Source organism: Manis pentadactyla, chromosome 4 (assembly GCF_030020395.1).
Source record: "Manis pentadactyla isolate mManPen7 chromosome 4, mManPen7.hap1, whole genome shotgun sequence".
Taxonomy (NCBI): domain Eukaryota; kingdom Metazoa; phylum Chordata; class Mammalia; order Pholidota; family Manidae; genus Manis; species Manis pentadactyla.
In genome coordinates, this window is record NC_080022.1 from 79,717,757 (window position 1) to 79,732,455 (window position 14,699).

The window sequence follows — 14,699 nt, forward strand, 5'->3', positions numbered from 1 at the left end:
GCTGACCCACGCGAGGCATTGATTTGTAGTTGTTTTTCCACTGGGGTGATGGATTTGCGCTCAGCTACTCACGACGTCTACTAGGTCCCCCTGGTGACCAACAGTATATGAAGGCAGTAGTAGGGCCAAGGACAGACTGGCAGCGGAACAGAGGTTGGAACGGGAAATCGTCAAAGATCACCACGCGAACAGTACACATGACATGTCTGAGAATTACGTTTGCATTGCTGGGGTATTTGAGATCTACACCAGACAACGTTAGCTGTCCTTTTAAAAAGCAAACACCCATCTGCCTCGTTCAGACTTTCGAATCCTACCTCCCATTTAAATCACGGACGTGATGGAAAGACCAAATCAGAGGGCTCGGCAGCAGGCGCAATCCGCTTCTCGGGGGCTTGAGGAGACACTGATGTGACAGATTGCCTTAATTATCTAAAATATGGAGGAATGACACACCACCTTTCCTGTCACCTACTTAAGACCCAGGACACAGAGCCGAGCACAGCCGACCAGCGGGGCCCGCCGCGGAGAGGCATGTCCCGAGCCCACCTCGCTCAGCCCCGACATCCAGGGGCGCAGGGGCGCACCCGGGTCACGGCTCGGGGCTCTCGGGATGCCAGGCGCGCGGGGCGAGCCGGGGCACGGCGACCCGAGCCCCCGGGCCAGGCCGGCGGGGCCGCGGGTAGCGGCCGCGGACAGCCGGGAGGGCGCGCCGCCAGGTGCCGGACGGCAGGGGGCCGCGGGTTTCGGGCGGGCGCCGGCCGGAGAGAGAGGCGGGAGGCGGGCGAGCGGCGCGCGACGGGCTGGCCGCCGGCCTACCTGGAGATGATAGGGTTTCCTCAGCCAGGCCCCCGGACAGAGACTCCTCGCCATGGTAATCACACATCGCCCCGCCGCGCCGCAGTCAGAGGCGGACCCGCGCGCCGGCGACCCGGCTCCCCGCCTTCCCCGGCCGGGCCCGCCCACTCCCCCGCCCCCGCCGCCGCGCGCACCGCGCTCCCCCCAGTCCGCCGCGGTGACTGCGGCCAGCCGCCCGAGGCCCGGCCTCCTGCTCGGCTCGCCCGGCCGCCGCGGCTGTCAGAGCCGCTGCTGCCGACTCCGCCATAAAGGGGAGTCGCACCGGGCCTCGGCCGACACAAATCCAACTGTGCCTGGCGCTTAAAGGGGAGGCGTGCGGAGGAGGGAGGGGGCGCCGCGGAAGCGGGGGTGTCGCACGCGCCGGTCCGGAGTTTGCGCCGTGCGGGCCGGAGTGCTGGCCCCTCAGACCCCGGCGAGTTAGCCGCCTGCTCCTGCTCTACCCGCTGCGCCCGCCGCGCATCCCGCCACCTCGCCATCCCGCCCGGCGGGACTGCCGCTCTTTGGACTCTGCTCCTTCACTCCGAACGTGTCTGGACGGGTTGCATGAAAATTTAAGGGAAGCTTGGGGTCCCTTCCTTAGGAGAGGCTCGTTCTCCCTCGGGAGGGGGTGTCCGACGCAGACCGCGCATCCCCGAGCGAACGCGGACGGGCTCCTCTCTGCTGAACTCAGCGTGCCCCCCAAATCCAATTCGCCTGGAACGATCTTGAACTTTTTCTAAACGTACATTAAATTTTTTTTTTTTTTTTTACTTTTCTGGTTTGTATTGTTTTCAAACAGCTTCAGAGTTTTCCTGGCCCCACCCAGGAATCCTGACTCAAAAATATTTCTGAATTAAATACAGTCCTGAAAACAAGAGACCTGGGACGTGGCATAGCTACTCAGTTAAGGCTACATAATGCAGGGCGTGGTGTCTCTCTTTTGACAGTGAAGTCCAAATAAGGGAAAAAAGAGCCACCCTAGTGGGAGAACAGCTGTTGATCTGAGTGACTTAAAATAAAGGAAGATGCGTTTTACTATCTTTTTACCCCACAAACCTTTTCACGTGTTGCCAACAGTTTAAGTGGCCATTTAGAACGCATTCTGGCCTGTAACTCTGAGAAGTGCTTTTCCCCAGGTAGTGAAAGCTTTCTTTACTTTAAGATACCTTCCTGTCCGCCCTTCCCCCAACCCACGGACAGACGCAGGTTTTAAACCTGGATGGTATTTCTTAGGGACAGTGATACCTATTTTTAATTGATTTCCAGCTTGGGTTGAGAGACTGGTAATTCCTGAGTAAATTAAGAATGGATCCTACTAGTTTAATTTATTCATTTATTCAATAAATAAATATTAGTTGACCACCCAGACTTTGTTCTGGTTGATAGGGTTATGTACATGAACAAAGCAGACAAAAATCTCGACCCTTGTAGACATCGCATTTTAGGGGGGGGAATAGAGGTTGGAACGGGAAATCGTCAAAGATCACCACGCGAACAGTACACATGACATGTCTGAGAATTACGTTTGCATTGCTGGGGTATTTGAGATCTACACCAGACAACGTTAGCTGTCTTAAAAAGCAAACACCCATCTGCCTCGTTCGGACTTTCGAATCCTACCTCCTACCACCAACCACCATAACATCTTAAGACAGTCTCCTTTCTCTGCTCCTTTAAGCTGTATTTGTACCAGCTTAGAAACCTGCCCTGCTCTTCCCATAAAGTTTCTGTATGTGAGTACTAAACCTTTTCATACCCTCTCGGCACATATATAGCAGCATTATCAGTCTCAACATTCAAACCAAATCTGAGGTGGAGGAGTCCAAATCACTTCTGCAAGGTGACCACAGCAACATGGTAATTAGAGTGGGTTGCCTGAAAATAAGATTGTGGAACAGTGATGAAGTCTACGTGAAATGTGGTAGTGGCAGTGAATGGCTGAGGGGTGTGGAATATCATTGGAAGACAGTCGAGGACAGTGTCAAGTATTACCTACATACATACTGAAAACAACAAGACTGAGGACAGAGAGGTACAGATGGGACAGGTATTAAAGAGGATGCCAGTAGCCAAAAGCCAAAGTACTTGAGAAATAAGACAGAGTAACCTATGAGTGCCTCGCACAAGGAGGAGAGTGACAGCATCAGAGAATATGGGTTAAAAAAAAAAACCAGATACTGGGCATGGGAGGGATTAGAGAGGAAAGAGGGAGAACAGCCTAAAAGAGGCAATGAGGAGCAAAGGAGGATCCCCCTCCTATGTCGAAGTCCAGTGATACAAGGACTCTGGGAAGGCTGAAGGAACAGCAGCATTTACAGTAAGTGAACCAGGCTTGCTTTAGAACATGAAGGGAATAGTCAGAGAGGTTCAGGATATGGAGGAGTTTGGTGATGATGGACTGTGAATTCCAGAGGACCCAGTTAAAGAGTCAGAAATTGGGAAGTAGGAGGGAAAGTGTCCCAAACAGGTGATGTGAGGAGCCTTGGGTGGGGTGGGCCAGTGGTGGAAGATGAAGGGGACCTGGGAGTCTGGAACTCCTCATGGTACGGGACATAAACAGGGGTGACAGGGACAAAGATTCAGCCAAATGAGAAGAAATGATCCAGTTTTCCTTTAGAGTCAACAAAGTTTAAATGTAGTTAATATTTTCTTATTTGAAAGGTGAATATTAGTTTAGATCTTTTTCTTTTCAAACTTGGGTTATTTCCTTTGTCATCATATGTTCCAGGAGTCTAAGAGGGAAACCTGGGGTTTGTGCAATCCCCCAAGGTGCTTACTGGGAACCTCATAGGTGGGTTGGATGAACCCTCCTACCCCTGGACCTGTATTTTTAGCTTTAAATCCACCTGTATGAGTCCAAGATGGATCTAAACAGGATGGCCTGTGGCAAATTTAGGTAGGACATCTTCTGCCTTTGAGTTGGCCCTCCTTTGCAGGGTCCCTGTAAATCCTTGATGTCACACTGGATCTTCCTTACAAACACCTAAATTTACCTATTCACCTGGCACCCATTCTTATGGAGCTTAAAAGTTTCTGTTTTTCTAAGTAAAAGCTAGCTAATCCAAAACTAATCCATCTGGTTGTTTTTAGACATACTAATTTGTGGCCTCTTAGTCATCATGTAACATAACTTTGGCCTTCCAGAAACAAAGAAATTACTCCAGTAGTTCCAAATATAGGAAAATCAAGATCAGTTGTCTTCAAACTTTTTGTTTATATACTCCCAAAAGAATTTTGAAAAATACATGTATCCCCTTTCCATTTTTATACTGGCACCCAAAAATTTTATCATAAGATTAAACAATTGTGAAGGAAGCAATTTTCAGCATTGCGTTGTCACACAAGTCTTAAGTATGTCCAGTGGAATATAAATACCATGGTCATTTGATACCATTTAAAAAGCATCATCCAAAGAAGACTTATATGGAATCATGTAATATGAAAAATTATATACTGTATGATTACATTTCTGTATCGTTCTAGAAAAAACAAAACTTATCTGTGGTAGAAAAAATCAGAACCAGAGTTGCTGGTGGAGAGGAATGGATTGGAAAGAGACATGAAGGAACCATCTAAGAGTGATGGTAATACTCTATGTCTTGTTAGGGATTTAGGTTACAGGTGTATTTATTTTCCAAAACCTAGGGCATGTACATTGAAAGTATATATATCTTAAACTGTGTGTATATTTTTCCTCAAAAGAAAAAAATTGTGAATAAATAGTTAACTCTAGGTAATGACACAAAGTATTTAGGGGGAAGAATACTGGTATCTTAAATTTACTTTGAAATGCATACAAGAAATAAGAAAGATTGATGGATGGATAGAGAGATATGGATGGATGGATAGGTAGAAAGATATGTGATGCCTATGGGAGGGATGTATAACAGGAGAATTCACCATAAAAATTTCAACTTTTCTATACATTTGTGATTTTTCATAATAAAACATTGAGGAAATTTTTTTTAAGTATCAACCATTTAAAGACTAAATGAAACAATTATTTCTTTAGCTATCTGAAATGTAACATTGTCCCTTTTACTTCTTTTATTTCCACTTTATTTCCCTTTAATTCCACTTCCCATATAGAATTTTGTCCTATTATGTATTTTTATGCATTCTAGTTTATTTTCCAACCTGTCATACTTCCCTAAAATGAAAAATCAATTGACATTTAAATGCCTTTTACTTTCATTTAAAAAATTTATTTTAATTTGTAAATATGTAATACTCTCACCTATTTCAAAAATAAAAACTAAATAAATGTATATCTAGAGAAATCTATTCTCACATTCATGCCTTTCTACCTGGTCCCTACCCCACATAGATAATCACTCTTTAATTTTTAATGTATTCTTCCAGTGCCAGTGTTATAAATAAAAGAAAAAATGAATATATATCTCTAAACTGAATATATATATTTCATCCCCCTTTCTTTGCATATAAGATGGATTGCTTTATTACATTTTTTAAAACTGTAGAATACAATATGCTAATTAGGCTAATGAAATGTACTAATTAGACCAGTACCAAATCACATTCCTAATAAGAACTCTTCCTTTCCCTTTTCCCTTAATCACAGAATTCAACTCCCATTCTTCAAGGACATTTTAGAAACTTATAGTGCTTTCAGTTCTTTAAATTCAATAATGAAAGCAAAGGTTGTAGATGGCAGCCTTGGGGAAATGTTTTGTTTTTGAGTGGCCAACATTTACAGACTGGGACATTTTACATAAAGATCTAGATTTCTGACTCTTGAAAATGAGATGAGCAGCTATCCAAGCTCCCTCAGCAACGGTGAGCTGGCACCGGTACTGCATCTCCTGCTTGCGAGGCGTGCACTCTTCAGTTTGCCCCAGTCCCGCTCACTCGCTAATATTCCTGCCTCAGCCCCAGCACTTACTTATCTTTCCAGGCTGATCCCTGTAGTCATTTGACTTGGAGACCTCTAAGTTCACCTCATAGTTGAGTGATTTGGAAAAGCAGACTCAATCAGGAGCTTCTTTGAAGCTTCAAAGTGGGAAGAAAGAAGCACTAGGGAAGAGAGTAGGAGAGAGATTAGGCTCTGTGTTAGTGAACGAATTAAAAAAGAGCCCATGTTTTGCAGGTAAGTCCCCAGAGAACAGAATAGACAAATTGATTCCTTATTTACAATGTTCGGCCTACATTCACCAAAATGGTACAGGGTTTTGGTAGGGGAAGGTGGTGACTGAGTTTATCCCCAGGAAAAATTAAGCCTGTTGTGATTTAGTCATAAGAACATAGACTAAAATGAGAGACAGAGCTCTTTTATCTTTTATGAAAAGGCAAGCTGGACTTTTTAATTTAAAAATACAATGGTTCTCTAATTTTCTACTAACACTACCACCAAATATTATAAATCTATTGTGTCCAAAATGTTACAAAATAATGTTAGCAATATAGAACACAAGAAACTTAATATGAAGTAGGGCAGGTATTTTGTTTATCTAGTTTTTAAATATGGAATGCTCAAAAAAAAAAAAAGGATGATTAGAATTTGAAGGCAACTTCGAATTCATTGTTATGTCCTCAATACTGAGTGCAGGTTTTGGCATATAGAAGGTAACACATAAATATGTTTTTTACAAGAATGAATTAAATAAGGCTGCCAGAGGATAAAAACTACAAAAAGAAGTATAGGTTATAAAAATGTTTTTAACCTAAAAGTAATATTCAAGATCTGAAATCGGATCATGAAAGACATCTTTATTCTAATTCTTATTCTTATTGGTACATTCCCTGAAGAAATGTTATGTTGAAATAGTTCCTCAAGAAAAGGAAGCACCTATAAAAATCTGGTGCTAGGATATTGTCTGACTTGAGATATAACTATAATACTGGAAATTGAAATTCGTCCTAAGGAAAATATGGCACTAAAAAACTTATATTGAGATTCACAGTGGCTGCAGCAAGCATGTCAGAAATATCATATAAACCTGTCACATGGGAGCTATTGAAAGGTTTGCCTTCCTGTAGTGGATTGCTCTGCAGGATATGAACTTGTCCTGGAAATATCTGGGAGTATTTTCAGCCTTTGGCAATAGTCTCAGGGTTGCCTATAGACTGTCAATGTCAGAATATTCAAATGCAGCCCAAAATATGGTTTCATTACCTCTTAGTTTTGTATATGCCACACTCTCTACAGAAGGGGAAAATTGCATAGTAAGAATGCCACAAGAGATGACCTAATACCACTGCCAGAGCACAGTTCATGGTGATTTGTAGTGATTTCTTCCTTCTCAAGACCAGCTCTACATATTTCCCAATTCTCTTGAGCACAGGAATAACCATCCAAGTCCAGGAAACACCCAATTATGTGGGGTAACAGCAGAAATCTTACAGGACCCAGATGTTCCCGTGCTGATTGCCCCCAGGGAACTCCAGTTAGAAACAACCAATTCAGGATTCCAAACTCCTCATGGAGCATATTCCTTATCTTTTCCTGAAGTTTTTTTTTTCTTTTTTTCAGTGTTTCTTGTTCCATGTAGTGATTAGGAGCTGTCTGGAGACAGTCTCTGGTTCTGCCACTTTCTAGCTGTGTGACTTGGGGCAAGTTATTTAAAATCTCTATGCTTCAGTTTCATCCCTAGTGGTAGGTTAATAAACCTGTGTGACAATTAAATGAGCTTATATGTTATAAAGTTCTTAGCATAATGCTTAGCACAGAATAAGCACTACAAAATATAGATGTTTAAAATGCCATGCTGGAAGGCCCTGTACAATTACTTTTCTTTTTCTTTTTTAGTGAAAAAGGACAATAAAAGGAAGGTTTTTTTTTTAATTCAAAGACATAACTGGATAAGTAGATTTATTTTTCAACCATTTTTGTGAAATTTGCTATCAAATAAATTCATAGAGAGAGCATCTTCAAAAACTTTCTCAAAAAGCTTTAGTTAAAAATCCATTCTTTAGTTTTAGGCAAATGAACTTTTCCACACAAATTGATTTTCTTAGTAAACAAAATTAGTCCCTTTAAATACCAACTCATGTAAAACTTTCGACCATTACTATATTAGTAGAGTTCTTTTTGAACTATGTTACCCATGTCACTGTCTTCTTAAGCAAATTATAACAAACATAATTTAATAATTTTTTGATGCTAGGGTATCATACAATATGGAGTCACATCTCTGACATCTCTGGAGTGGGCTGGAAATGGCCTGCTAATACTAGGGAAAGGAAGAGAACTAGTCTTGAACATATCCACTGGAATAGAATTGAAACTTGGGGATACTGGCATGTCAACAGGTGGTTCAAGCTATAGAGGAATCAGGTCATATTTCATAAAAGCAGTTGTCAGTGGGTGCCCAAGGCAGCAATTGAACACAGAGTCAGGTTGACATAAATCAAGTAGCTCACAGGAAACTAACACTCTGGGATTCAAACCAGCAGATTGAAGGTGGTAACAGGAAGGTCTGTGCAAAGAGTGTCAGGTTCTACAACCACCACCCATGCAAAGGGCTGCAAACCAAGCGGTGATAAATGTGCTGGGCAGGCAACTGGAAGGTAAACTTTGACAAAGGTCTATTTGTAAGAATAGCGACACATGGAGAAAGTAAAGTTGAGAGTATTATCAAGGTAAAACCAGTGGCAAGGATGACTTGACCCTAGGTGACAGAGTGTGGGCCTAGAATTGGTTAAAATTCTTTTTCAGATGAAGATAAATTGACTTATTTGGCCAAGGTCATGCTGTGAAGCTGCACAGCCAGAATTCTACCATAGGATATCTGACTTCCTACATATTTCTGCCTCTTTGCCCTATTCACTTTAAAATAAAATAACGGTTACAGTATTCTGGAAAATATAGAAATAACTGAATTTGTTTTTCTGATTCCAAGGAAAATTCCAACTGTAAAATTCTAGTGTAAAATAATTCATAATTTTTGAAGGGATGAGTTATGTATTTATTTATAAGAAAAATATATTGTTGGTATGGAATGGCTTGCTGTATGTGTAAGAATTAACTCTTAAATTCCTACAGCCTAAAATTAAAACTCTAAAAAGACACCAGTATATTTCTATGAAAATAACACAATTCAATCAGATTTAAAATTAAATATGTTTTCAAATTTGGGACACTAAAAAAATTAATTCGCTATTATAAGTATTTGTGAATGTTAAAATATTTACCCATTAAAAAATACCTGAAGTCACATATTCAAAATTTGATAATAAGCAAAAAGCATTTAGTTCAAAGAATCGAAATCTTCTCTGTATGAAAATAGATTATTAAGAATCAGTGACCTATCAGGATTCTTATTTTAAATTCTTCTTAGATAATTATTTTATTGCTTGTATTATCAACATAAATGGCTTTCTGCTTGAACTCAGATCTTTGTTTTCTTTTACTGCCTCCCTGAGATTCAGATCTTAAGAAGCCTAGCAACCCTCTACTCTAATCCCTCATTTCCTCTTTCCAAAAGGGCATATCCTTTTGATTGCTCCACCGGAAGCTCTAAAAATGTAGTTCTGGAACTGTCAGTAATGGTGGTGCTTTGTGAAAACAGGTAAAAAACAAACAGGTAAGGGAAGCTGGAAAGTAGATATCTGCTAGGCAGTGGGCCAGCAGGCATGGAAAAACAGGAATTGTGAAGTACACAAGAATCAAAGGACAGGAAAAATCAATGATCCAGAAGCCAAAGGCAAGCAGAATCCAGAGTGTGCCAGACACTAGGCAGGCAGATAGAAACCAAGTTGACCAGAAAGCCCAAAGGAATGCTTCAGGGGCACAGGAATGCCAAAGCTGAGCAGGTGGCTAAAGGCCGAATGAACAAAGAGTGGTCAGGAGGTAATGGGCATGGCTCCTGCAAGAGGTCTGGACAGAAGTCTACAGGGAAACCTGACTCTCAGGCCAAATGGCGTCCAACTTGCTACTGCCAGGAGAATTAGAAAAAAGGAAACCTAGTTGTCCAGGGAATTTGGAGTTTGACCAACCAGGGCAGGTCTGTCCTTTTCTTGTTAACAAAAGATTTGACTCTGTAGCTGGCTAACTTTCTTCACTTTTGGACATTTATCCAGATAAGAGTTCACAGCACTCTGTTTTCTTCCTAGGTATTGTGGCATTCATAATTGGTTCCCAATTAAGATGCACTTATTCAATTTGGCAAGAGACTTCAGTGTCTAAGTTAAAAACTGGAGATAGATCCATTGACTCAGCAGGACTGGAGAGCTTGCTGCTTAATAATTGCATGCCAAGTTAGAACTTGTCGTGTCTACAACATCCTATTCCATCCCAGTGTGGGTCTGATTGTGTTTCAAAGGTGGTTTCCTTATTAAAACAGAAGTATTGACAGCTGGTGACATGTTATATTCTCCCTGTTTAAGAACACCAACAAAGTTCTATATATAAGAAAGTCTGATGACATTTTCTTTCTCTTTATAAGGTGCAGGTTTCACAGAACCCACTCCCTGTCAAGGCCATCTGGGGAAATAGAATCTTTTATCTCTACAGGCAGAAGGGTTTATCTGTTTCACCTCCTTCTATTAAGGTGGGATCATCTCATGCAGTGACAGTAGTCCCCCCTCTCAGTGACTTTCTGTTAGTCTCAGTTACCCTCAGTCACCACAGTCTGGGGCAGAGGATCCTCCTTCTGGCATACAGTCAGAAGGTCAGAAACAGCCTAACACTACATCACAGTGCCTATTGTTACTCACCTCACTCCATCCTATCACATAGGCATTTTATCATTTCATATCAGCACAGGAAGGGTGAATAAAGCACAGTAAGACATCTTGGGAGAGAGAGACCACATTCACATAACATCTATTGCAGTAAATTGTTACAACTGTTCTATTTTATTATTAGTTAATGTTAATCTCTTACTATGCCTAATTTATAAATTAAACTTTATCATAGATATGTAAATACAGGAAAAACATAGTATATATGGGATTCAGTACTAGCAGAGGTTTTAGGCATCCACTGGGGGTCTTGGAACTCATCCCCTGGGGTGAAGGGGGGACTAGTGTACTTTGATAGATAAGTGCCTTTCTGCTTCTTCTTACCTGTCTGGGTTCATAGCAGAAGTAGAGGGCATTTCTTTAGAAGATAAGATTTCTTTTACAATGGGTTCATGGAATGAGAACTAGTAGATTCCATTTTTCCTTTCCCCCCATCTTCCCAGTCACTATAGGTCTGAAAGGCAATTCTAGGCCACAGTCGGTCTTATTGAGCTCCCTGTGGTGAGTGTTAGTATATGAATTTGGGTCAGACTACCTGAGTTTGAACTGCAGCTCTACAATTTTCTGGTTTATGGTCTTGGATGAACTACCTGATTTCTCTGGTTCCTAGTTTTCTCATCCCTGAAAGATAAAAAATGATACTTAAGTCACAGGCTTCTTGTGTAGATTAAACACAATAATACACCTGACAGCGCCTTGCATATTGTAAGTTTTCTGTGGACATTAACAAAATCATTAAGTAGAAGCCTTGGTACCTGAAAGGAATGGAGCAGACACTGTTCCCTCCTGGCTCTCCATCGCAAGACAATTTACCTCTGACACTGTTCTTTCACAGTGCATAATTTGATTTTAAAAAACCAAACAAACTCCCCAAGGGCCTTTTTTCTATAGATGGTTTTCCTCTTGAGTAAATGGGAATTGTCAGTGTGCTGGTACCTAGAGAAAGTTTAGTTTAAAACCCTGTAGCTTTAATGGTGGCTTGGTAGGTAGTTTGGCATCACCATGAGCTTAAGGAGCAGAATTTTACACCCAAGAAAACAGGCTTAGAAAGATTGGATCGTTAATCACAGCGCATATGGTTAGTCATTATTTAAAACGGTTCAGTGGTTTAGAGGCATTAGTCCTGCCTATCACCTTAGCCTCAGCTAGCACCACCAGGCCTCAAATGTCTGCACTTAGCTGGAGGGCACTTCCTTCAGGTCCTCCAGTGCATGTGCTTCCTCCTGCCACATGCTCTTTCCTCTCCCGACTGTTGCTTGACTTTCCCTATCCTTTCCCCAAATTCCTAGTTATCCTGCAGATCTCAAGTTAAAGAAGTCTTCCCTGACTCTTTGTTCTGATCCCATATCATATACTCCCAAAACCTGTTTATGACCTTTCATTATATTTGTGAAATTACTTCATAAATGTTTTTCTTCACTTCTAGACTGCAAACTCTATGAGCACAGGCCATGTACGCTTTTTGTTTACCATTGTATCCACAGAACCTAATTGCATGCCTGGTACATGGTAAACTAGTAATAAATATTTAAATAAATGTTTGAAATCGTGCCACTGCCAATCCAGTGCCAGTTGTACCACCCTTTCTAGTATGATTTTCTGTCGCACCTTGTAGTGAAATCTGCGTATCATCTTGCCCGCAGTTGCATGATTTTTTTCAGTAACCCAAAACACAATAGCTTGATCTAGACAATGTTGACGTCACAGAGCTCTGTGACTGTCATGATTACAGTTGTGACAACAGGCTTTGATGTTAATACTGAGGACACTGCTATTAATTTGTCATGAAAAGAAACCTTGTAGAAGACTTTGAAATCCTGATTTGAATCATGTGAGGTTTAGCAAATCATATGTTCCAAAGGTAAAGTGGATCTCTGAGGGCCCCTTATTCCCCAAAAAAGGGGGATTTGGGATCATTTATAAGAATACCTAAAATATAAAAATAAAAATGTAGCAATATAATTGAGTAAAGGGGAAGGAGAAAGGTGGAAAAATAGAACACCTAGGGTTTAAAATATAATATAAAGACACTAAAAATTCATCCATGAACTTATATATATATATGGACACTGAGAAGCACACAAACTTGGCTGAGTTTCCTAATGGCCAAGGAAAAGCAAAGCTATTACAAGATTCACAGTGTCCATAAGATAAAAGAGGACCAAATGCTCTGTAAGAAACACAGCTTTTCCTACATTGTCCTGATATCTAGATAGTGTTCTCAGTAACAGTTGTACAGTATATTCAACATGGCTGTTTCCTAAAACACCACTTAGTATACACTTAAGGCAAAATACCAAAATGTAGGTCATAAAAGGGCCATGTTATAAGGGTGGGGGATGTTCAGACAATGTGGCCCAAGAAATCCCTCCAAGGATCTGTTTCCAAACTGGACAAAATTTAGGAAGACTGGAGAATGAATCCATTCCCATCAGGCAGTTCTCTTTGAATATGATTTTTACCACTAAACTTTTGCTAATAATTCAATACCAGATAATCCAAGGTTATATTTTCTGAAAGGAACCTGAAGTATAGAAGTTCTTTAGTGTAATTAAGCATAATCAACCTTGAATTGATAGCCTTTCTGAAAGGAGAGCACCTAACTGGTATGCATACATAAATAGGAAACCACCCAAGTTTCTGTGGAGGTACCTAGAAAATGCGGGGTCAGGATTTTCCTCAGATGATGTTTTTGGGTCCACTTGAACACACACATGATGGACATACAACATGAACTCTAAGCAGGAAAAAAAATTTTAATTACAAAAGTAATAAACACTTTTGTGACATTCAAACCACACAAAAAACCTACATGCTCCCATCTTCTCTTTTCTCACTGCCCCTGGGTTCCCACCGTGGATGGTTTATTGCATCTCCTTCCAGATCTTTGTCCACGCATGATCCTATGAAATGCCTGGAGGTATGGGGCAGGCGGTTGGGGGGATGTCTGATGCCCCAACACTGTCATATAATTTATCTTATTTTCATGGAGAGCAGATGAAATGAAAAGGTTGTAACTATTGTCTGTTATCCTTAAGCAAGGTACAACAAGGTCTGTGTTGTCCTCCCAAGAAGATAGGACTATTCTGACCAATAAAAGAGAATTTATGGACCATCCATAAATACTCTGCTTTAAGCTTCTTAGTATAAAAAGCAATGTTTTTTGTGTAACTACAAAAGACTAGAGAGAAACCTGTCTGTCCCTCAGGGTCTCAAGTAAAAGGCCAAGGTTGGCAATCACTATGAACTCAAAATTTTTGCTCTGAGAAAATTAACAGAAGATATCAAAATATCTTCCTGTTTTGGAACATTTGCTCACTTGATTTGGCAAAGGTTCGATAGAGGGAAAGGGCGTTGCTCCTGTTGTTCATGCTCATTGCTTAGTGAGCAGAGCTTACTCTGGGCCCAATCTTGTTCAGATCATTGCACAAGTTCCCCTTCAGGCAGAAAGAAAGGGGTAGTGTGGTTGATATCAGGACATTACCTGGTAAGACTGCAAAACAACACACACACTTGCACCTCACCTGCAAAAAACAAGACAAACCTCTTTCACACTCTGTCTTGATATCCTTTGATTTTTGTCTCATTGTGATTTTCTTTAAATAAAAATAGAATCCTACTCAGAGAGATAAGGAATCCTAAGTTTTGACAGGCTCTCTGTATATGTGCATTTTTTTAAATAAATGAAATTATATTTTATATACTGTTCTGTAATTTGCTCTTTTTATCTAACAGATTATCACCTACATGCTACCACCTAAGGTTACCTATTTTTAATAATAGTTTATATGTATATCAAGGGTCATAGTTAAAAATTTATTTTAAAACGTACCATCAGATGAGTGTACCAACAATTTACTGAAACTTTTTTCAGTAATAATATCTAACTTTCACTCCAATTTTCACTTGTTGAATAATGCCTTAATGAATATTCTTATGCATACTTTTCTGGAGTACAGTTTCCTAAAAGTAAAATTACTGGTCAAAAAGGATACATAGATTTTAAGTTGTGGTCAGTTTTGGAAAATCTTAACAAATGTGGTACCAATTTGCTTTTTCATAATAGTGTATTAAAATATGTTTCCTCATTGAAATTGAATATCATTTATGTTTGAAACTTTGCCAATCTGGCAGGCAACAAAACAGTATCCTCCTTTGTT

General features: G+C 40.6%; 1 protein-coding gene across 4 annotated transcripts in view; it reads right to left on the bottom strand.

Moving 5' to 3' along the window:
- The window catches only part of DIPK1A (divergent protein kinase domain 1A), a 139,845-nt gene extending 138,230 nt beyond the window's left edge, over window positions 1–1,615 (bottom strand). Inside the window, exon 1 of one of the 4 annotated variants that reach the window (XM_036906542.2) lies at window positions 1,327–1,615. Coding sequence is in view for 2 of the 4 variants with exons in the window: in XM_036906543.2 (XP_036762438.2) it covers window positions 820–873 (54 nt within the window). In the remaining 2 variants the exon portion in view is untranslated. The other 3 variants (XM_057500429.1, XM_036906543.2, XM_036906541.2) reach the window with 3 other exon arrangements.
- Between the last annotated feature and the right edge of the window lie 13,084 nt (window positions 1,616–14,699).